The sequence below is a fragment of the Carassius auratus genome, unplaced genomic scaffold (assembly GCF_003368295.1).
Source record: "Carassius auratus strain Wakin unplaced genomic scaffold, ASM336829v1 scaf_tig00023198, whole genome shotgun sequence".
In the NCBI taxonomy this organism is placed as follows: domain Eukaryota; kingdom Metazoa; phylum Chordata; class Actinopteri; order Cypriniformes; family Cyprinidae; genus Carassius; species Carassius auratus.
In genome coordinates this window covers 52628-77698 of record NW_020525244.1, presented here as the reverse complement: position 1 = coordinate 77698, position 25071 = coordinate 52628, and the positions used below count along the sequence as shown (strand labels likewise).

Sequence of the window (25071 nt, the reverse complement as noted above, 5' to 3'; positions counted from 1 at the left end):
TTCAATAGCAGCAGGAGCTTTCACTGATTATGGAATGCATGAGTGTCAGGTCTTCATGTGGGAGGAGCCAAAGCTCTGGCCAATACTGCTACAAGAATAAGCCAGATGACCATGCTCCAAAATCCTTGTGTGATTTTGGGCACGGGTGAATCTCACAATAAACCGGTCACAAATCTGTTCAGTATGATCCTAAAATTAAAAAGTTAAAACTTAGGCCTACATATTTGTGACATTATTTGACAATTTAGCACATTTTGATGACAATCGAGGACATATTAAATTTTTCCAGTTCTCATTCACTAAAAAACAAAAAAACAATCTTATAGAAAAGTATACAAAGATGCACTAAACTGTTAAAAAGTGAATAAGACATTTATAAGATAAAAGTTTTATTATTTCAGATAAATGCTTTTCTTTTGAACTTTCCCGAAAAACTAATAAAATGTGACTCTGTGTCAATATTAAGCGGCACAATAGTTTTCAACATTGATAATAAGTTTCTTGAGCATCAAATCGGCATATTAGAATGATTTCTGAAGGATCATGTGACACTGAAGACTGGAGTAATGATGCTGAAAGTTTAGCTTTGCATCACATAAAATTACAAAATATGTAAAAACATTTTGTAAATTACATGTAAATTGACAGTGCAGGAATGAGAATCCACCATTCAGATGCACAGCAGCTGAGAATTTGAGGGAAAGACGTCACAATCCAACAAATAACAATAAAATAAAGCTCTTAAAAAGGCGGCATTTTCTTCATGCACAGTATAACGTCTTGAAGTGAAATGTGTGTGAGGAAGGTGGGGAGTGATGGTGTGAGTGTGTGCATGTGTGAGAGAGTGTAAACAAAAACCCAGATTTATTTTCACATATAGAAAAACAAAGTTAAAATCTCAGAATCCATGTTGACTGGGCCCATTAATCTAAACTTTATCTAAATGTATGTTTTCATAATCAGGCGATAGTCACATTGAAAATGCTTTCATGATGACAGACAGTAGGATCAGTCATTTGGCAAACGCCCTTGAAGAGACTTACCAGGCAAACAAGAGCCATCAATCATCCAGTTCCTGTCATTAACCAGCACTGACCTTTTTTTTCATACATGTTTACACAATATATAAATAAGAAGCTATTTTGGGTCTATTTAGAATTAGTCCACTTATGCATGAAAATCGAATCCCAATTTCTTAATTTCTAAGAAGCAAAGACTAAGAAATGTAATTCCCTGACCGTCTCACAGCATTCCTCTTCATCCACAGCATCAGATTCTAATGGTGGATGCTGGTACCCGGTCCTTTATTGAGGCTGCTTTGTGGTTTTGCAGTGGTACACAGCTCGAGGCACACGCCAGATGATCAGGGGAGGAATACAGGTCCCCCGGGAGCCGGTCACGTGACCAACCCATGCCACGTGACGTCAGCGGCAGATGGCATGGGTACCAGCTCTGGCAGTTGGCATCAGTGTCATTTCTCTTAGCGCGAGACAAGGAGAACAGTGGGGAGGTGAGAAAAACGCACGAGCTGATCACCTGCTAAAACAGCACGCGGAAAAAAGAAAGTTCAAAATAGGAAATATGAAAACCATCATAATCCAGGTAAGCTGGATTGTTTGAGGGTAAGGATGGACATCTGTGCTGCATGACTGTGTCTGCCTTTTCACCTAATTTTAAAGCTTTATGTTTTTGTAAATGCATGAATGTGATGCAATTTCACAGATGAAGACAAGTTTACAGATGTATTTCTGTTGCATTGTTGGTTGGAGCTACATTTTTGTGATTTGATTAGAGAATCTATATCTTCTGGAATTCTGTCTGTAATTGTTATGTTAATACACCAGAAAAAAAGTACAAAAGGTGTCACCATACTGGTATCTTTCTAAAAGGTACTCCTTTGTACCATGATTACCCCTAATGGGTGCATATTAGTACTTTTAAGGTAGGTTTTAGTAATAAAGGGTACCACCTCAGTGACATCTTTTGTACCTGCGAGAGTGTATTTATTGAGCACCATGCATAGGTTGTTTTTAAATCGCTGCTGATTGATTCAGAAGATCTATTATCTTCTCATCATCCCCAGTAAAAGAGCACAATGCTGACTCTTCCCTTTGATGATCCTGTCATAATGGACAGTCAATTTGGGGCAAACTTTCCACGGGACTGCGTGGGTGAAATGAAGGTCACTAAACAAGAGCCATTTAAAAAGGAAGAGACGCTCACGATGGAGGACGAGGATTCGGAGAAGGATGAGGATGAACGGGAAGACGGACAGGACGAGAATGGTCTGCCTCGGAGGAGAGGGCCTCGGAAAAAGAAAATGACCAAAGCCAGGGTGGACCGGGTCAAGATGAGGCGCATGGAGGCCAACGCCAGGGAGAGGAACCGAATGCACGGTCTGAACAACGCCCTGGACAGTCTGCGCAAGGTGGTGCCCTGCTACTCCAAAACCCAGAAACTATCGAAAATCGAAACCCTGCGGCTGGCCAAGAACTACATCTGGGCGCTTTCCGAGATCCTGAGCACTGGGAAGAGGCCTGACCTCCTGACCTTTGTTCAGACCCTGTGCAAAGGGCTCTCGCAGCCCACCACCAACTTAGTGGCCGGATGCCTGCAGCTGAATGCCAGGAACTTCATCACGGATCAGATCAACAGCGAGACGTCGTTCTCCAGCAGGTCACCGTATGAATCCGTGTACACGACCTACCACAGTCCGGGTGTGGTGACGCCCTCGGGACCCTCGGTAGATGCGGTCAAACCCTTCAGGCCATTCAACTACTGCAGCTCTTATGAGTCTTTCTACGAGAGTGTCTCGCCGGAATGCGGAAGCCCTCAGTTTGACGGTCCCTTAAGCCCGCCTATTAACTTTAACGGGATCTTTTCCCTCAAGCACGAAGAGCCGGTCGAATACGGAAAGAGCTGCCACTACAGCACGCGCTACTGCGCCGTGCCGCCGCGCTCCTCCATCAGCCAGAGCGCGAGAGGCTCCTCGGATCTCCATTTCCCATATGACATTCACCTCCGCGGCCAGTTTTACCCCATGCAAGACGAAGTAAACACTTTTCATAATTAATGAGAGAAAGTCAAACGTGAGTGAAAAGGACTGAAACTGCAGGACTTTCAATCGCACATGTATAATTATAAAGTCATCTCTGATTTGGGTTTTAAGCCATCGGATATTTTATTATTTATCCTTTTTAATTAAATTGGAAACGTACTTGTTCCTAATTATAGATTTTTTAAACTGTTCGACAAAATATGTGATCTGATGGAAAAACAATTCATAAACAATAACTGTTTTACGCAGAGTTTCTTGCTTATTTTCGGTATTCAATTGAGTGTGTGAGTAGTATTTCTAAATCTGTCTTTAAGGTGTCTTGCTCCAAAATACATCTGTTGATTATAAGGTCATTCAAATATCTGCGATGAAAATTCAGTAAAATAGGAGAGCAATAATTGCTAAGGGTGCTATGCAATACACAAATCTAGAATTCTCGATCTGGCCATTTATTTATCCACTTAATTTGTCTGAATAATGTTCGCAAAAACTTCAAAATGTTGGTGTTAAAATTTTGTTGTTGCTCATCATTTTGTAATACATAAATTCGTTTATGAGAAATAACATAAAAACGTTAAGATCTTTAGTTGTATTTATTTCCTTTGATTACAATTAATCTTTATTTAAAAAAGTTTCGTGATGTAGGCTATTACACAGTGCACTATATCTTGGCAAAAATGTATTCAACAATTGGCTATTATTATTATTATCATTTACAATCATAGTAATAATATGTTAACGACCAGCACTAAGAGTAAATTATTGAATCAATTTGTTTTCCTTTAGAATATGATATATTTAAAATATATAGGCAATGGATGTAATTCTGAAAAACGAAAAAATAATGGTAGCTATAGTTAACATTTGTTTCATTGATTTCAATATGTGTATTTTAACTTTACAAATGTGGACAATCGAGTTTTAAGCACCCTCTTAATTTCCAAATATTTCAAATATATCACACTTGTCTATGCGCATCATTTTCAAAAGTATGATGAAGGAATATCACAACACTACGATGTAATTATGCAACAGATTGTTTGACAATTCTGTGTTTTCTCAAATGTAAAGTCGTCGATATATTTGGTGGCATTACGTACAATCTCGGAACAATCACTGTAAGCAAATGCATTTTATGCATGTAAATTCTCTAATGGAAAGGTCTGTGTGCTGTCTAGTGAACTCATGTCACGGGAAAACCTGCCTTAATATATTTGTCACGCATCATTTATGCAATGTCATGGACGTCTGCAGTGGTGGATTTGTGCATTGATAAAAAATTGATTTTTATCACCAAACGGGATCTTTCTGTTGTGTGTAATGACTGAATGCACTGAAACTGGTCTTTGTACACCGTCGAGTTGTTTTGTACAGTAAAATAAAGTTTAATTGAATACAATTATATGTTGAAAACACTGCTCTGAATGCACGACAGTCTCTAAAATCAAATCATAAATAAAATATAATAGACATGTCTAGTTTACACACACACACACACACACACACACACACACACACACACACACACACACATATATATATATATATATATATATATATATATATATATATATATATATATATGCTATCTAAACCTCGTTATATCCCTAGAAAAAAACGAAAACAAAATGTAATGCAATGGCGCATTTTGTTTTTTAGGATAATTGCAAAACCTTTAATGCACAAACAACGCTTTAAAATTGACGAAGATAATAACCTCTATTATTCAGATCTTTAAATTTAAAATCTTAAAATATATAGGCCTATCTGCTACAATCACATAACCATTTTACGGAGGTCATAAATTCCTACCAACATCTGTTTATCAACAGAGGACAAAGGAATTTAAGTCATGAAGTCGCCAGAATCACCAAATCCATCTCGTGCATTAGTTTGCAGGCCTATACGAGACGCGTTGGTCAAGGTTAATTGTAAAATGAGACGTTCTTGAGATGCTATTCAGGACTGGGTTTAGGGGAGTAAAGGTTGTCTGGCTTGGACTCTCTCCTGTCTCTGAGTTCAGCAGTGAGCTGGACGGGAGCCAAACAGCGACAGACTGCGGATCAGGAGCCCAAAAACAGCTATTCCCCCGCGAATGTGCATTGTTATCCCCGAGAAACCAAAGTAACAGCCTTTATAATACGTAGGTTGCAATGAATGGGTTTAAAAGCCATACAACTAATAGTTTATTATTACGATATATAAAGTATGTGTGTGTGTGTGTGTGTGTGTGTAATAATGTATAATAAAAAATAAAAAAACGTGGTTATTAGTTCGATTCCCGACTAACAGATATGTATATGTATATGAATGCAGTGTGAATTGTTTTATAAGAAAAAATGCTCAGCAAAATAGTCCATAATTAAAGTTAGCTTCACAGTCACTGACAGTTTTGACTAGATTGGCAATATCTCACAAGACTTTTTTTTTTTTTTTTGGTAGGCCTATAGTCCTAATTGATTCTTTTTCACGCTTTCAACGAAAAAATAGACCAGTAATTTACGTTAATATCCAATTAATCATCACGTTGTCCTAAAACACCTAATGCTGTTGACAGGTGCAAAAATTCAACCTGCACAATCACCGCTCGTGTGAGACGAGACTCTTGATTTGCTGTGGGGATGTTGAGGTGTCAGAAAAACCCCACAGTGGCGATATTTCACACAACTCCGAGAGAGGCAGAACATATGCCACCCCAGAGACGAAGCTGTCAGGAACGAACAGCTGAAAAATGAGCAGCAACACTTCTCTATGTGAACAGTGGAAAGTTCTCACTACACGCTTTCTGTCGACGTTTTAGAGCGTTATTTACTTTTAGATAAACCTAACTAATATGTTTACTGAGGGAGAAGATGCATGCCTTATTTTAGCCAGCCCCTGTTTCAAGTTAGCCTATTTAAATTATATGTAATAGATAGCCTATTATATTCCTAAACAAATAGATAGCACTCGATATAAAATGTAAAATATAAAATACACTTTAAAGTACTTTTGAAACTGCAAAATATTATTATTATTATTATTATTATTATGTTTTTATTATGAAACACAAACCAATTTGTGAAACACCTGTTCTGGCCAGCATATAGGCTACTGTTTATAATAAATTTACAACAAATGTGACAGTTGAATTATTGTCCCAACATGGTATCTATTAAAATACGATTATATGATTAGGCTAGGCCTAAATGATAAAAAAGTAAAAATAAAAAAAAAATAATAAATGTAAAAGACGACTAAACGAAAATGCTATGCAAATGTGCATAAGTGACAAGGACCATAATATAGTATATATTTTTCAAATATCATCACTCAACTTTATCAGCTAGCTCACATAATGTACAGCGGCCTTAGTCAAAGTACAGCCATGTTAATTTTTGACAGGAATGAAAACTAGGCTGTGAAACACAAACGAGGCCACGATGTGTTTATTTATACTGGTGTTCAACAACATACAGAAATAAAAAAAAAAAACCTTTGGAAAATTGTCAGTTGTGAAAATTACGTGATCTAGGACTTTATAGCGCGTGCCATTGTAAAGTCTATCCTCACAGCCTCGTTTTCATCCGCGTAGAATTCAATATGGCGTTTAACCTAAAAGATGCCATACCCTTGTTAAAAACTTTAGTTGTCATTTGTTTTTAATATTCTAGGTGAGTATGAATTTCATTCATCTCGTTTGAAGGATTAAATGAAATTACTTGAGTTGATTGTGCGGAAGAGCATATGGTACAGATGTATGTGGGTGGGTGTATGTGAGTGTATACATACAAGTTTGTGGGCGTATATTTAGTATGTGTGGACAGTTGGAGGTGAATTACTACATACTCACGTTCATGATCACGATCCCAATCACGATCACTCAGCTCTTGTCCAAGTGTGATGCTCCCTTCTGTGTTCTAATGTCAACCCTTCTGTTCCAGATCCTATCATTGAAGGATGAGTCACACCAAACATGATCACCAAATACAATCTCTCCAGAGTGGTTAAGCTGTACATGGTCAGTTGGGTCGAATGACCCATCCAGTTATGTATCCTGATATATATGTGAACAGAATGAACATCTAAGTGTTATGCTAAACAATCCTTAACGCTACAGTTCTCAAATTTGTTATCCCATAAGGCCATAGGAAATGTATGCATTGGCCATGAGATTTGTTTTTATAAATGGCTCTTTTTTTAAGTGTAAGTGCAAGGGACCAAGCAAGTGGTTTCTTGTGGTTAAACTGGACTTGTTAAACAAAACGCAAATAAAGTGTCAGAGGTCAATGCCAACCTGCCATTATGACCTCATTATACTCTCTGAGTAGATATTTGTATTCTTCTTACTTTTTGCCTGCTGTTTTATGAATACACTCATAATGGTTCTTTATAGACATTGATGGTTCTTTAAGATCCATGGAACCTTTACATCGGACAGAAGGTTTTTGGATTATTAAAAAGTTCTTAAATAATTATTTTATGAACTCTTCATTGAAAGGTTCTTTGAGGAACCAGATAATGGTTATTTTCTCTTTTATATTTAAGATGGTACTGGGAATTTCAACATACTGTTTTACTCATTTCATATTGTGTTTTTCACCAGAAGGCAAGTGTGCATACTTGGATGCAGCCTATGGATGCTACTAGTTATCATTGTTCCTTCTGCCCCAGCTGGACAATGTTCCAACTACATCATATGATAGCAAAAAAACATTTAAAATAATATTTCGGTATTTGTTTATCAGTTTTTGTAGGGATATTAAAGCATGCAGTGGACTTTTCATCTCAAGTCTAGGATAGACTGTCCAAACTAAAAATTTTATTTTATTTTATTTACTCATCCTTGTGTCATTCCAAATTTGATTTTTTTTTTGTGTGTGTGTTGGACACAAAAGATGTTTTGAAGAATTTTGTTAACCAAACAGTTTTGTGTTCCATTTACTTCAATTGTATTTTTTGTTCGTACAGTGGAAGTCAATAGAACCCGAAACCTTTTGGTTACCAAAATTCTTCAAAATGTGTTTTTTTATGCATAGCTATTTGGCCCTCAGCCAATCAGCTTTGTCACAATGGCCTCAGAGTCACATGGCATACACAGATCAAGTGACTGTTTAAAAACAACCTGGCAGCAAAATTGAATATTGGCAGATTTCAGATTGTGTACTTCCAGGGCTGCATGCTATTGAAATGAATGGGAATGCGTAACAAATAGCTTTATAGATGTTCAAGAAGTGTATTCCTAATAAACACACACCTAATATTGAGAAGCTCTTAAATTTAATGCACACTATTGAAAGTGCGGGGAATTTGGACGCAGCGCACATTTCCGAGCTCATGCTAAACATGCAATGCAGATGTCGAGATCTCTGACGGCATGCTTCAGAGGGAGGTCGTTTGATTATAGTTGTTAATGAAGGTTCACTCAGTAGCTTTCGGTAACTCACACCTGAGAGCCTCAGAGACAGTTTCTGGAATGAATTGCTTGTTAATAATAACGGTAATTAGGAATGAAGAATGTAGAGCTGGTGCGATGTTGATTTATCTGTTCGACGCCCCTCTAACGGGTGGAGAAAGGGTGTTGTCATACGTTAGTCCCTCTCCTGCTCCCTCTCTCCGTCTCATTCCCAAAAAATCTCCACAAGTCCCGGGTCGCAGATGGTGAGGGACATAGAATTTTCCTAACAATCTTTCTTTCTTTTCTTTTTTCGCGCTAGTGCTGGTGGCTTAGGGATTTCTCATTTTAATTAGAGGGTTTAAGGAGATAAACCCCTTTGAAAACCATGTCCTGCGAGAGGAGGTGCAGGTGATCCTACCCACAGAAGCAACCACATCATCAGCCAGCTACTCATTTGCATATTAGATTGGTGTCAGTTTGGCACCCATCCTGGCTGAGATGAACGCCCCTATTTCTAGACTTGGCACGGTGTGTGCGTATCCTGGCACGGGACGTGATTGTGTTTTCAGTATGAGGGTTCCGGGGTACTTGATCTCTCTGTTATTTTACAGCCCTTAAATTTGACCCACAAGCTTAACTTAAACTAATAGAGACTTGCGATTTTTCGGGTGCAAATCTCTGAACCTGACCGTCAGTGGTCACAAAGTCATCTGAATTTCAACTAAAGCTGATTTTCAGCTATTTGGCAGAGATCGTGACATCAAGAGGCCCTAGAGCTCATCAATCTGGTTGGTCGTTAATGTGAATTTCAAAACCTAATATTAAAAATGTATGAACTATTCCCATTTGGACAAATTACATGAAGTTTGTCTGAAGTCGATGTTGGCTAATCACAGACACATTATGCAGCCATTAAAACCGAACGTTGGACAGTAAAGTAATTTGTATTCCATGTTAAATCTAGACTAAAGGAAAGTTAATGACTCTTTCTGATGAATGTCTTTGCCTGGACCCTAAGCGCACATCTCGGCATGAAGATCAATTGAGAACCTCATTTTATATGAATCAGAATGCTTAAGTGGTTTTTGAGAAACAGGCCTGATCTACAAATCTGAACCATGTTCTCTCCATGTTCATCTCACCTGCTATTTATTACATAAACTTGTGTATGAATCTGTCCAAAATTTTGTTCTGTGACTTTATTCTGGGAATTATAAGATCAGTGTCAGTGGTTGGTTTTCAAGGCTGAAGACAGACACTGTTAAAATGTATTATTTCCTAAATCAGTTGTATTGTATTAAATGTGATCATTAATCCTGATATTTTTGCACTTAACTCGATTCTTATTTTAATTCAGTTATTTCAAACTGAACAACAAAAAACATGATGAAAATGTCCTTTATCAAATTTAAAAAGAGAAAAAACATAGGTGACTGAGAAAAAGAATGCACATGTGTTTGTGTGTGTGTGTGTGTGTGTGTGTGTGTGTCTTTGTAAAATGGCACAGACACAGACACAATGACCAAATGGTCTCTTGGCACCAGATTCAGTGCCATAAATTATCACCACAGTTAATGGTGAAGAAGATTTCAGGCGAAAATCTCTCCGTTTTTGTTCCCATAAAAGGCAACAGTGCAAGCCCACTTTTAGATACTGACCAAATGCACCCCCCCCCACCCCCCCCCCCCCCCCCCCCCCCAAAAAAAAAAAATACACAGGTTTTCAGTCTAACAGTAGAAGTTTCTAAAGATTTATTTTGGTTCTGAATTAAGTGGTCAAGTGGGCTGTTTCATTAAAATCAACAAGAGGTCTGATCTCATATGCGACAAAGCCTTTATGCTTAATTGTTTCCAGTGGACAACATTCCCCAAGATTCCATTGGACATTAACAGCATAGCAAGGTAGGCTTTGTCTTTTGTGTTGTTATAGAATAAACTATATCATGTGAACATTAAAAGTAACAGGAGGCATACATATACACACACACACACACACACACACACACATGTGACCTGTGGAGCAGATTCCAGAAATGAAAGACTCTATAAACCGTCTCTTTTATTGAACTGTTGTGTGTGTGTGTGTGTGTGAGAGAGAGAGAGAGAGAGTATAAAGGCTACTGTTCTAATAATATTGTATAATATGAAAACTATAGATTATACATAGTTTTGTTACATAGTTACAAATTTAAGCATCAAAGATATATACAATAATCTGTGTTATGTCAGAAACAGATATTAAAATATCTTTTAAACTGAACTTTAGATTTGTAATGTTCTTGGTCATGTAAGAGGACAAATATTTCATGTTGGTTGTTTGCTTCAGTTAGTATGACCCATACAAAAGGACATTTTGATCAACTCCAATTAAACAGCAGTTTTACTCAAAATAGAGCAATATGATGCATTATCACAATAGATATAAAAAAAAAAATTTCAAACATGAGTGATTCATGTCTTCTACTGCCAAAGCATCATGAATCAAGCGCACATTTCTCTTTGCCTTATTGTGCCATTTCGAGCCAGGGATGACAGCTTCGCCTCAGCGTAATGAAGTGAAGCATAGCTTTAAGCAAGGGTGCTTTCATTTCTGTTTTAACAAAACATTTTCAGATTCCATCAAAGTGGCAAAAAAGTGTGAGAGGGTTATAAAAAAAATATGGTGAGCCATAAACAGGCAGGCAGGTGTTGATGATGCAAATGAATCAGATGACAGATGGTTAGCGACTCCATCACTCACTGTGTGGATAATGGATAGATGTAATCAAATCCCTCTGTAAATCTGGGACTTTCTTCAGAACTTTCTCTATCTATATCACCATCAAACACTTCCTGAGCTGTGCAGCTCCACTGGAGGGAGGAATCAGCATGGTGTACAGTTCTGAAAGACAATTTAGGCACAAGTGTTCATTCCATCATTGCCTTCGGGTGCCAACCTCTTTGACGAGTCACAGACATGATAATGAGGGTAAAGCACCTTAAGCACTCATGTCTGAATATCTCTCAAAAAACATGCAAAACACAATCGCAGAGATAGATAGATAGATAGATATACTCACCTAAAGGATTATTAGGAACACCATACTAATACGGTGTTTGACCCCCTTTCGCCTTCAGAACTGCCATAATTCTATGTGGCATTGATTCAACAAGGTGCTGAAATGTTGGCCCATATTGATAGGATAGCATCTTGCAGTTGATGGAGATTTGTGGGATGCACATCCAGAGCACGAAGCTCCCATTCCACCACATCCCAAAGATGCTCTATTGGGTTGATATCTGTTGACTGTGGGGGCCATTTTAGTACAGTGAACTCACTGTCATTTTCAAGAAACCAATTTGAAATGTTTCGAGCTTTGTGACATGGTGCATTATCCTGCTGGAAGTAGCCATCAGAGGATGGGTACATGGTGGTCATAAAGGGATGGACATGGTCATAAACAATGCTCAGGTAGGCCGTGGCATTTAAATGATGCCAAATTGGCACTAAGGGGCCTAAAGTGTGCCAAGAAAAGATCTCCCACACCATTACACCACCACCACCAGCCTGAACAGTGGTAACAAGGCATGATGGATCCATGTTCTCATTCTGTTTATGCCAAATTCTGACTCTACCATCTGAATATCTCATCAGAAATCATCAGAGTCTCATCAGACCAGGCAACATTTTTCCAGTCTTCAACTGTCCAATTTTGGTGAGCTCGTGCAAATTGTAGCCTCTTTTTCCTATTTGTAGTGGAGATGAGTGGTACCCGGAGGGGTCTTCTGCTGTTGTAGCCCATGGCTTCACAAATGCTTTGCTGCATACCTCCTAAACACACTCCTAAATGCATTGAAGCAACTGCCATGTTATTGGTTGATTAGATAATTGCATTAATGAGAAATTGAACAAGTGTTCCTCTTCTTTAGGTGAGTGTATAAACCTTGAGAGATGCCCTCAAGACAGATCTATCAGTTCAAACATCTCTGAACAACAAGGTTCAGACACAGTATAAGCAGAAACATCATATTAGAACATCTAGCCTTTTATAATGTACAAAAGCTGGACAAATAGCTAATGCTTGTAGAGAAAATCCCTTGGGTATCTTTTGTGATTGTTTATTCAAAATGATGTTTTTCCGCAAAACTGCAAAATGTTTTTAAAATCGAAATCTCAATAATGCAAATTATCCACACTTACAAAAACCACTTTGACTGTCTCCTCACATTTTATGAAACTTAATAAAAATGTCACAAACTGCTAAAAGTGACATGCATTAACAAAATACAGACTCATCTCCCTGATTCTGATCCCTTACTCTATAAATCTGATGAATGAATCTTTAGGGAGATGCTGTTTGAAACATAGCCCTCTAGAATATGTCGAGCATATGTTACGTTCAGTTGAAACCGTCATAAGATTGGTGATCAGGTTAGGCCTTTGGGTGATTTTTCTGTTTCAGAGCAATTATAATGAACCTCTCAAACATGTCTGTGAATTGCTGTCACTTCCTAATTGTTCCATATGCAAAGAAACACACTCTCTTAAATTTAAAATGACAAAAAAGAATGAAATAAACCAATAAAACTTCACCATCTTATTTGTTTGAAGCATTTTCCAGCAATTTAACATAAAAACTGTCATCCACACCCATAAATTCATAAATCAGAGTTGTTGTATGCTCAACACATGCACACTTTAAGGAATAGTTTCCCCCAAAAATGAAAATTCTGTCATTATTTAATCACCCATGTTGTATAAAATCCATATGTTGTTATTTTTTTTATGTGGGATACACAAATAGATGCAGCTCATCATGCAGCTCTTTAAAGTTCCAAAAATGACAAAAATCTTATGAAAGCAACATAAATGTACTACATTTAACGTGTGCAATAATGAAATGCTTCTGCAGGAATATAAATATGCCACCTTTAGACATATTTTAGGTTTAAAAAAGTTATCCTTCCTGTAGCTTGATCAGAGGAGTATGGAACTAACACTGTCAAGGACATGGGTTCGACTCCCAGTGAATGCATGCATGGCTGTTAATGAAATGTAATGGCGGTGCTTTGGATAAAAGCATTTGCCAAATGTGTAAATGTAAAATAACAGCATACAGGTTTAAAAAAAAAAAAAAAAAAAAAACAATCACACAGGAAACGCAGCAAATTGCAGTTTTTACCTTTAACTTTTTAAATGCTTCAAATGGAGCCGTGGCATTGTGTATTTGCTTATGTATTTGATCAGATATGAATTTTAAATCTGAATCTGAACTGAACAAATGTAAACCTTAAATGCATGTACGTTGTGTTGGAGTGTAAATTCATATAGTACTGTAAATGAAAGTGCTTGGATAATGCATAAAAATAGAGTGACATTTAATGAGCTGATGCTGGTTTCAAGTTGAATTTGACTTTAAAACACTATTGCATATTTATGTTGGTCATGGGTTCAATTCCCATGGGAATTAATTTATAAACTAATAAAGCATATACAAAGTTGGATAAAAGTGTCTGCCAAATGCATACCTGTAAATGCATATAAGATTGTGAGTAAAAGTGACATAGGAAAAAATATGTTTGGATAATGCAGAAAAATGCAGCTACAATTAAAGCACTAATGCTTACTTGAATAAGCGTTTGTGTTTGAAGTTGAATCTGACTTCAAACTCTCTGTTGCAAATATATGTTGCTGAATTCCTGTTCCCTATTTTTCTCTTTGCATTCCATTTTCCGTTTTTTCTTAATTGCATTTCTGTAGCTCAAAGAGTAGAGCAGGGTGCCAGCGGCAAGGTCATAGGTTTGAAGTATAAGCTATATTTTAGATTAAAGAATCATTAAAGAACCATTTGCCATTTTTTAGCATGGTGCTAGCAACTCCAAGGTCATGGGTTTGATGCCCATGAACTGAAGTGTATACAGTGTAAGTCATATTGTATAAAGTGCCTGTCAAATTCATAAATGTAAATTCATATAAAATTGTGAATAAAAGTGGCTTAAAAAGATTCTTGGATAATGTAGAAAAATGCAGCTACATTTAAAGCACTGATGCCTGCTTGGATGAGCGTGTGTGTTTGAGGTGGGCTGGGTTGAGATGGTATCCTCGGGCCTTGTGCGGCAGTCTGTGCTGTTACACCTTGCTGCCTGTTAAGATTGCCCTGCAGAGACAGCGAGTAGCACAGTCTGCCAGCCCCAGAGAACAGCGAGTCAGGGACGGCTGCCAACACAATGCCCAGGAGAGAGAGGATGGGGCCGAGGGCAGGAGACACACACACACACACACACACACACACACAGATACTTCCTCTGGAGCTCATTACAGCGATACCTCAACACGATAGAGCAAACGTGGGCTGAGGTTCTGTGAAATCATACACCAGACGATCATTCGTGCGTGTGCATTCAGAAATGTGCCACTTCTTTTATTTTTCATTTTCATCTCTAAATAGCAGTAGATGGTAGAATGTAAATGAGATGGTTATTACGGCTACGTTCATCAAGCCGGGCTGGAGAGACTTCAGTAGCTTGATGAATATGCATGCAAATTTGTTAATTAAGTTAATTATTCTGCTGAAAATTCATTTGTCTTCCAAGGACTTTTTTGCAATGATTTTAACATGTTTCTCTCATTAGTCATGCTCCGTACTATTTAAAAGCACTTTGGTCCACTTTTTAAAAGTTTGACAGTGTTGGAATGAGAATGGAAGATTAAAATAAGACGATGGAACAGAAAATGTGAAAAGGAAAGGATTTTGTATCTTAAACCCTGTCTTTTGGGAAAAAGCAAATGTCAAAGCAAACTAAAATCTCCATCATGTTGAATTCTAGAAATTGTTGTGTTTATTCATTTGCATGTAATATAAACATAAGGAGCATACTGAGCCATTCAAATGGGGTTTTTTTCTTTTTTCTCTTTCTCTTTTTTTTTTTTTTTTTTTTTTTTTTTGTTGAATCACATTTGAATTTAACAAAACACTCTAAGTTTAATTATGATATTTAATTAAGTTTTTGAAACAGTTGTGGTGAAATAATACATTATAAATGCATCCAGAGAACTGAACAAAACAAAATGCATTCATTACATTTGCTTAATGATATTTTAAGTTCTAATAGAATTGCTGTTCGAAATGAGTGCAGCTCATTAGAATAGAGGAAGTGGGATTATGTTGTTACATTAAGACTGTTTGATCAAGACAAATGTTTGTTTAGTCAATTAGGGTATTTACAGTAGCCTGTGTGTTGCCTCTATGGAGGTAATGTCTTCATCAGGGAATTTGCATGAAAATACAAGCGAGTTTTGTTCAGACCTAATTAAACTAAACAATTTATATGCATTTATATGCAATGTAAGACAAAAATACATATAAAAATGCAAAAGGTACTGGAAATGACTGCTGTTTAATTTATGGACATTTTCTTTAAAAAACCAACACAATGCCATGGATAATTCAAAATAAAACAGGTAAACACCTGTGAAAAATGTGGTTTTGGTTGAACTTTGTGTGTGTGTGTGTGAGAGAGAGAGAGAGACAGAGAGAAAGAGAGGAATTCACTTTTGGATAATGAAGTTTTTGTCACCCTTTCCAAAGTCCACAATAAACATAATATAATTCTAACAATTAAGTAATCTAAATAAGTACTTTTCAGAACATAAACAGGTTATTGATAACAGGAAGCCAAGTGCAACCTTTAAGATCAATTAAAACATTAACACAATGATAATTATATTATTTAATATATATGATAAATATAATATTTTCAAAAATCATTTGCGAATCATTTTGGCAAATTAATATTCTGTAAAACAATCATGACCTTCTGCCCCGCCCCCTCATTAAAAATGTCCTAATTTTGTAAAATTCTTTTTGTTTACTTACTTCAAACATTTTGAAGCAAGGAATCATTTCATAACCCCAAACTGTTTACAACCTGTAAGTATTTCTTTACAGATTCTGTGCTTTTTATTCATTTTGTAAATGATTGGTTTGATTTAAATCTAAAAAAATTTTTAGTTTATTTTAATTTATTTTATTTTGAATGGAATATACTAAGGAACCCTTAAAGAAAATTCTCTTGCAATGGTATTTTAATGAAAATGTTGCCCACAATTAGGGAGTTTTCTCAGTTTGAAAAAGTAAATCATCTATACTTTAAGTTAAAGTAGTGTTTACCCTAATACAGCACACAAGCTTGCACAAACAATGAACAAATATCTTTAAATCTAATAAATAATTAAACATAACCCTACAACAAACCTTGCCTAACCACAAACATGTTCTGGTCTAAAGAAATTCTATAAAGCGCGTATGTTCTCAGTCGAAGGCAGACTGCTGGTATTCAGTCCTGTCTTTATGTCTGACTGAGTGTTACGAGCATGTCTGACTGTGTGTGTGTGTATCTGTCAAGTTGTCTTTCTGTGTGCGACAGGAGGCTGTAAATCACTTGAAATCTCTCAGAAATGCAGCGAGCAGCTAGGCTTCTCTGTAGGGGGTCGTCATCTTCTCCTGTATCAAAACACGCTCCCATACTGCAACAGACCGGCCTGACACATACTGCAGCAACTGGCCAAATACAAGAAGAGACACATGCACATTCCTCATATGGAGCATTTCGAGGACTGCACAGATTGTGAAAGCTTACAGTTCACAGATACCGTTACATAACATGAAATGTTGACATTGATGCACAGATTTTGTGATGTAAGGTCCTTTAATTTGGATTTTCATGTACTTATATTTAATATGAATAAGAAGCTTTCAAATTCTTTTGAGGTGCTTAATAACTGCCTATTGCTTACAATGACGTCCTAAATGTTTGATTCTCACACTAAACCACCTTTGTATGGAAATATCTGTATGAAAAACTGTTTTGAATGACATGAGGGTGCATAAATAAATTTATTTGTTTACAAAATCATTACAATCACACAAATGTTAGCATGTTGCTAAGCTAACAAAGAAATCTCTAATAGAGTGCTGAAAGGATCTTGTATTTTTGTCAGCCACTAGTTAGCATTTTAGCACTTTTGGTTCCATTGTCAATATCACTTGTGTTTTCTAAAGTTTTGTCTTGAAATAGGCTACAGACTATAGACTACAGGAGCTGTTAGGGACATTAATTAAACCCCATCACATTGAACAGGTAAAATAATGTATTTGCTTGTATGCTTTCACATGTCTCTAAACTCTTGACTCTACGTGTTCCAGGATAGGTTATTTTAGTATTATTGAGATACTAAGTTTTTATTATTATTTTTAATTTGTATATATATATATATATATATATATATATATGTGTGTGTGTGTGTGTGTGTGTGTGTGTGTGTGTGTGTGTGTGTGTGTGTGTGTGCGTGTGTGTGTGTGTGTGTATTGTTTTCACTTTAAATTTTTTCATTTTTTAAATACCCCCAAAATTATTTCTACATAGTTTTTATTTATATTTATTTAGTTTTAGTTATTTTATAGCTAAATTAAAATAACAAATGTTGCACTGGAATATTGCAAGACGTAGAAAATTACACTTAATTTTAGATGAATAATAAAACCTGAATTCTTTTTTTTTTCTTCTTTTTTTTACGTTGAGAGGCAGTCCTCTCGAGGGGGAAAAAATTATTAAAAATAGTAAATTATTTTTTTTATAAAAGTGTACAAATCCAAACAGGTTTTCTGTAATGCGTTAGGGGATAGAAACTGTTTGGTCAGTATAAAATAATATAAGTCTATGGAAAGTCCCCACAGTTCACAGAAACAAACGTGTGTGTGTGTGTTATTTCAGTTTAAGATAAATTCATTTCAAGTAGGATTTTAGTTTTAATTAACTACAAAAAAACCTGCTCTGGAATAAACCTAACCTTGAAGTATACATACAATTCTGCCTTCAAATTTTGTCTAGAATATCTTAGATTGTAATAATTAGTATTCTGCATACTGTTTCAAACAGCCTTCATGTTGGGACCAAGTCTGTGACACCTCAAGCTGTCTAGATAGGAAGCTTGCTTGGTTTTGGAACGTTGCTATTGTTTACAATGAGGCACAGAGCTTTACTTTCATCACCAGTTCTATCTACCTCCAGTCAAAGCTGTTTAATACTCTCTGGCTGATATTATAAAGCTGATCTCCATGAACAAAACACCCGAGGCATCCAGGATGACCCACAAAACCCAGAGGAACCAGTATAAAAATTCCAAAAGATGTAATTACGATCAAGTTTGATGTCTCGCCAGGTAACCCTGTACATACATTATCTGAGCATATTAAAAAAGTATAAGTGTGAACTCTTTTTGCATGCATATGGTACGCAGCCATTCTCAACGACTCCCTTCTCATCTCTAAAAACGGATCACTCAGAAAAACATATTGTAGCGACGCCAGACTGTCCGTTTCCCTGGCAGATGCCAACACCGTGAGCACGAGCCAATGAAAACACGCAGTCCCCTGTTCCCTATTTAAATTGGGATATTTTGGTGCTATTAGCAGCAAAGGCTCTACACCTCCTTCCCGTGAAACATTACAAATGCAGATCCGCACCTCGTCATGGTCACTGAACCAGGTACAATCTAGAAACTCAGGTGTCTCCGAAAGCAAACGGCGGATGTGTCTGGCAACCTGCTCCGTTGATGAAGGGTGAGCTAAGACTAGAACAGAAGAACTGGATGAATGCCATCTTTTTGAGGAGCTGCTGTTTTGAGGTTGAGTGTGTAGAGTGAAAAGAGGGGGTGTTTGGGCTCTGAGGGACTGACACCATATGTTATGTCAGCATTCATTACACTTTTATAGAGGCCTACAGTGCTTTGCTTTCAACGGAATATGTTATCTGTGTATAGGATGCGTCTGCTTAAAGATGTGCGCAGAAAACAGTTTTAATATTTGATTTTTAATCTATCAAAAGTGATAAATTGGCACGGTAGGTGTACACCGATATCAATTATATATCGCCATCTGCTGGTTTCAAAAGCACTGACATATAGATTAATTTCTACAGACAGCGTTCTCGCAAAGATCATGGGGAAATCAGTGCAACTTTTCTTCTCTGAGCATGTCTTTCTTCCTTTCTCAAAGGAATAATGATTGATTAATAAAGAGTTCGCATAGATATTGGTTGTAAAGTTTATTTTTTTTTTTAGCACAGAGTGAGAGGAGGTAATTATAAAGACTGAAAAGTTTAATTGAACCAGCTGTGTTATATGTTAGTTTTAAACAACTAATACATTTAAATTAGAGTAATATTTCTCAATTTTGTCATCCAAACAAACATAACAATATTATCATATATGTTGCAGTATAGTTGCTGGATGAACAAGTGAAAATAAAGATGGATTAGATAATTAGCATTGGAAAAAGTTGAAGCATGTTCTCAAGACCAGTTTTATTTTAGTAAAATTTTAATGAATGTTTTGAATTAGCCTTAGTTTGGTTTTCTTAAATTTTTTTGTTAATAATTTTTTTTAAATTGTCATTTTATTATGTGCTTTTGTCTTTTTTTTCCTTTCAACATTACTCTTTAGTTTTTTTTTTTGTAGTTTTTTTTTTTACATTTCAGTTTTTGTTTATTTCAATGTATTAATTTCAGTAATTCTACTTAAATTTAAAACATTTCCCATTTTGCTTATTTTTTTTCATCTAACAAATTCATTTTGCATATATATTTATAATTTCAGCTTTACTTCAGTTAATAATGCTTTTGACAGATTTAATTATAAAAACCATACTTGAGACAAATGACATATTGGGGCAGGTTGTCACAATGATACATTTATTTATTTATTTTAACATGCTTTTAAACTATTTGTTAATGACATTTTGCTCATTAATTATTTTATTTCATAGGCTACTTGTTTCAGTGTTCATCTTAGGCTGGTTTATAAATGTTAAGAATTCATAAATTAATTTTTCATATCTCAAAGGTAATATAGCCTACTTTTTGGTCCAGTTAACCTGCTTAAAAAAAAAAAAAAAAGAACTGCTTTTATAGGGTTTTGGAAAGTCTTTAGCAGGTGAGAACTGAGAATGTCAGACCAATTTCCTCACATCAGCTAAATCCACTGAACATTAGACTGCAGAATGACTTAAACTAAGACCGGTAAATCATCTTAGGCTGGTTTAAGTTAGCCTTTTCTTCAGGGTACTATTTTTATGTATTTATTTATTTGCATTAAGGAATTTTCCCTTCTTCATTATGTCCAAACTGCACAGAGAAACTGTTGCAATGCATTTAGTTCTCGGCCTGTTGGTCAGAAATGACCGATATAGGCTACTCAAAAAACCTGGAGTTCAGGGTCAGTGTCACTTGAATTATTTATCAATAATATCAACCCGCAATGCATTAACAGCATCTGAAGCTGAATCAATTAGAGACGTGAGTGGAGAGGGGTGAATGCTCGGGAATGCAATACCACACAAAAACATTAACAGCTGGCTGGCCTCTGGCTAAACACAAACCAAAATAATGGAATCTGCTGACTGCCAGACGGGCGTTTAACAGTTTTGTCCAATATCAAGCTCTCATGTGGAATTAATACATAGGCTATGCATGCGTAGCCATTCCTTTCCTTTTTCATATTTAAACGCACAATAAGCGCATAAAACTCAGTTAGCTGTAAAATGGCTTTAAAGTGATAGCGATCAGTTGTTCAGATATGAATGGACTGATTGTTAAAATGAGTGGGGAAAAAGAAAACAATAACGCATTAAGAGCAGGAAGCGCGTGCTGATGAATCGGAGACATCCATCATTAACTCTGTGTGTTTGTCTGGTGAAGGTAATGGAGTGGAGCGAAGAGGACGGTGGACAGCCCCAGGCATCCACACGTGCTCCGTCTGTTTCCGTCTCATTCAGACACCAGCCACTAAACTCAGCACTTCTCTGCTACACATCTTAATAGTCTTAAAATGTCTTTGTTTTTTTACAAGCAGGACTCCGGGGGAAAAAACACAGATTTCCCTGCGTAGCGAGCGAATCGTTACCTATATAACCAAGAGAAAATATTACCGTCTACAGCCGCGAGAGGGCGCTCTATGTTTTCAGGGGTGGACTACAGGAGCACTGAGCAGCATAAAGCGCCCTCTCGCGGCTGGAGACGGTAATGTTTTCTCTCGGTTCATGTCAAATTATTTTTGATAAATAAGTCGCACCTGACTATAAGTCGCAGGACCAGCCAAACTATGAAAATAAGTGCGACTTATATATATATATATATATATATATAATTTGTGTTTGATTGGGCTATTGCGGTTTTATAGCTTGATAATAGGCACATACAAAGAGATATGGGGTTTAGAAATATGTAAAAATGACTGATGATCATATACAAAATTGTGCTGTTACAACATTGACCCTGCTGGAAAACAACAAATCTAACAATCGAACCATCCCGAACTTCTAATGGTTTCAACTACAAATAACCTACTATTACAAACCATCAACTTTTAACCATTAAAATAGTTTTCTGTAGTGTTTTGGGACATATTCTAATAGAATTTGTTTTAACAAGCCACCAATAGAACGTGACCAATTACCAGTAGAGACTCACAAGGTTGTGATGGTGTGTGGTTTTTTTTTTATTTTTGCACTAGAAACAATTTTAAATAGTTTTTAAGTTTATTTAGGCTTATTCTTTTTTTAAAGCTTGGTAAAAGTCACTCCGTGCAGTTGATATGGAAGGTAAATGATGAATGATTCAGCTGACTCACAACTCAGTGAACAAATATTTTTGGTGGAAACAAAATGCCCAACACTACTTTTCACACTTATGTTGCATTTTTGAGTTATTAAAAAGGACCTTGCGTTGTCCCAAAATGCAAACGGTTAAATGGTTTAATCATTGCAAATAATTATTTTCCTGACATTCAACTTCAGACTGTCATGCTGTGGTAGGCGTTCGAAATGCTCACACAGCCTTCGTCCCCCAGTCATGAATGCCATTCAATGCCCTTTAAAGAGGATTACACTCATGTGTTGAGCCTGGCAAGACAACCAGGACACTGCAGACTTAGGCCACAGCTGAAAGGATTTCCAGGTTTGACAATGAGCCAAACTACAAGCATGAACAAAAGCACTTTACAAACCAGAAGCGGTCTCATTAAACTTCTTCCGTACATTCAGTAGAATTTCCTTCTTAAACCTCTAGCCCATGTTATAAAAAAAAAAAAAAAAAAGCACATGGAACAAATATACATGCACCCATTTTATTCATGCAATCTAGATTTAAATCTTATTAGGGAAGAAAAGACAAATAGTCAAAAATGTGCAAAGTCACATAACTTTATTGTCCTTGATAAAAACATATCGTGCAACGGAGTGCATCTATCATAAAACTTTCACGAGCATCAGCAACATGGATTCAGTATGTAATTCAGACCAGCCTGGAATTAGTGGTCCACTTGAGGTCGTTAAATAGAGTCGAGCTTGAAATGATTGCAAAAAACAAACGGTTTTACCCTGCTGTCAGCATATGGTCACAAAAACCCTGCCATGAGTATACTAGGATTGCTACATGCTGGTGCGGTCCTTTAGAAAGCCCTGGAGGGGCCAGCATTTTAAAACCCGTGAACCTTCAGCTGCTCTTCCTTTACGATGTTGATCTGTAAAACAAGAGTGAAAGTGAGGAACTGTGAAAACCAAATTTGATTTGTAGTCAGGCAAGGGCAGTCAAATTAACAATTCAAACATACTTTGAGAAACCGCTTGCAACTAATAAATGACTTTCCAAACACAAGCATACATTACCTCCAGCAGAAACTGACAGATATTCTTCCTTTGGTCCCCCTGTAACTGAATCACCTCTCCATACTCCGGGTGTTCGATCACTGTACCATTGCAGGCAAATTTCTAAAATAAAAGCGTGCAATTACTACTCAACATCAAATAGGATGTGGGAAGAAATGTTCTCAGGTTAGAAAATACCTTTTTAAAGGCTTTTACAAGCTTCTTTTTATCATATTCATCCGAGATGCCTTGCACTGTGGTCAGCGTTTTGCGGCCGTTCCGTTGCTGAATCCTTATGTGGATCTTATCCTCAGTCCCAGCCGGGAGCAAGTCGTCACCCTTAGTGGCATCAGCAAAGGGATCTACATAGAAACAAACGCTTCAGTCTTGGTTACAAGAAGATAGTCACACATACGCAATAAGAGCTCAAGACTGAAGAGGAGTTGAATGTCACACAATGGGAAGGAGGTCAAGTAGCGAGCAACAGCTGATTGGTTTATGCCACCAATATACACAAGCGTTTTTTTACCCTCATCATTGGGGGACTTCTAAGTGACCTTAGACAAAAACGTGGTCACAAACATAGACTTCGGTTACTGGATAAGAAATTAAGAGTAAACTTTCACATATAGTTAAAAGAGGCAACAAAGTTTAATCGAGTGGAGTAGAAATAGGAAAATAAGTAGTCTAATAAACAAAAACAAAAAATCCCTACGGTTTTAAAAATCCTATATTCCTGTTCCCACTCATTTTATACTTTTTGTAAAAGAAAAAAAGTTGTTAGTTGCTCATTTAATTCATAGCATTTAAGCAATATTTTCGAACGAATGCACATTGCACACAGAAAAAAAAAAATACACGGACAATGCTCGAGATGATTTCCGTTTGTTCACTCGTGCACGATGCATGCAACTTACCGAAGGACTGGAGGTTCTGTATGTTGGACATGCGATATTACTGCGATTACTTTAACAGAGGAAAGATCTCGGCGATCAGAGCCGCTTGCTGATGCTTAGATTTGTCGTTAAAACGGCGTTGAAACCACAGCGCGGTTGTTTTTAATCTGACTGATACAACCTCTCGCGAGCCTCTAACGTGGAACACAGCGGAAGTGCTTTAATGCACGACCACAAAAGACTTTAAGTGCATTCTCAGCTGCATTTAATTTAGAATCATAAATATGTAGATTAGAAAACAAGATTACCGTGTGTGTGTGTGTGTGTGTGTGTGTGTGTGTGTGTGTGTGTGTGTGTGTGTGTATATATATATATATATATATATATATATATATATATATATATATATATATATATATATATATAAATTCACTATTCACAATTTCCTTTTTCTCCCCAATGTTTTATTGATTGTATACGGTTGTCAACGCGAATCCCATTAAAATACTAAATTGCTATTCTGAAAATTGCTGTTTTAAATTAATAATCCAAATAATTGAATTAATAATCCAAGGCCATTTTTAACAATTTACAAATTCACACCATCCTACTAGTTGTTTAATAAATAATAATATGTAAAAAATAATAATAATAATAAATAAATAAATAAAATCTTCTAGGGGTCTTTAAACAACCCGGAAGTGAAGCTAATTAATCACTTATTTTATAAATTCACGTTTTCAGACGATTCCAACACGCCATTTTGGAAGTAGAGTGATTGTATGTTATCATCACAATATTTATGCCTCGCACAGCGGTGTATATTATATAACGTTTAATAAAATAAACAAAGGTATCCGTTTGCCTGTAATGTTTTTACAGGCAAAGACCATTGCGGACACTAGAGGACGCTAAAGACAGAACATTGGGTTTGCTTTACTGTAATAATAAAGACACAATATTCCTATATACGTTTTCACTTTATGTTAAATGTTTGTTTTGATCTGAATAAGAAATGGAACTAAAGTTAATGACTATCTTTTTTACAGAGTGACGTTTT

The 25071-nt window shown here is 36.4% G+C and overlaps 2 protein-coding genes across 3 annotated transcripts; one reads left to right on the top strand and one right to left on the bottom strand.

Moving 5' to 3' along the window:
• Nucleotides 1-1467: 1467 nt before the first annotated feature.
• On the top strand, nucleotides 1468-3299 carry LOC113077764 (neurogenic differentiation factor 6-A-like). 2 transcript variants are annotated; one of them, XM_026250030.1, is made up of 2 exons: nucleotides 1468-1602; nucleotides 2084-3299. In XM_026250030.1, exon 2 carries the CDS (start codon nucleotides 2096-2098, stop codon nucleotides 3071-3073), a length of 978 nt encoding a protein of 325 aa, XP_026105815.1. In that variant the 5' UTR covers nucleotides 1468-1602; nucleotides 2084-2095; the 3' UTR covers nucleotides 3074-3299. The 2 variants fall into 2 exon arrangements, with proteins under 2 accessions (XP_026105815.1, XP_026105816.1); XM_026250031.1 differs by having other exon boundaries at nucleotides 1468-1622.
• Nucleotides 3300-22653: 19354 nt separating this feature from the next.
• Nucleotides 22654-24234, bottom strand: LOC113077763 (eukaryotic translation initiation factor 1b-like). The gene is made up of 4 exons (XM_026250028.1): nucleotides 24033-24234; nucleotides 23314-23477; nucleotides 23137-23238; nucleotides 22654-22991 (listed from the first exon to the last, which is right to left on the bottom strand). The coding sequence occupies exons 1-4, from the start codon at nucleotides 24061-24063 to the stop codon at nucleotides 22947-22949; spliced, it is 342 nt and encodes a 113-aa protein (XP_026105813.1). The 5' UTR covers nucleotides 24064-24234; the 3' UTR covers nucleotides 22654-22946.
• Nucleotides 24235-25071: the final 837 nt, after the last annotated feature.

Bases quoted from the DNA above. Each gene is read 5' to 3' on its own strand.
- LOC113077764 (XM_026250030.1), top strand. From the start codon at position 2,096: ATGCTGACTCTTCCCTTTGATGATCCTGTCATAATGGACAGTCAATTT.
- LOC113077763 (XM_026250028.1), bottom strand. From the start codon at position 24,063: ATGTCCAACATACAGAACCTCCAGTCCTTCG. The intron at 23,478-24,032 runs GTAAGTTGCATG...GTTTCTATGTAG, and splicing joins ACAGAACCTCCAGTCCTTCG to ATCCCTTTGCTGATGCCACT. The intron at 22,992-23,136 runs GTAATGTATGCT...CTTGTTTTACAG, and splicing joins TCTGTCAGTTTCTGCTGGAG to ATCAACATCGTAAAGGAAGA.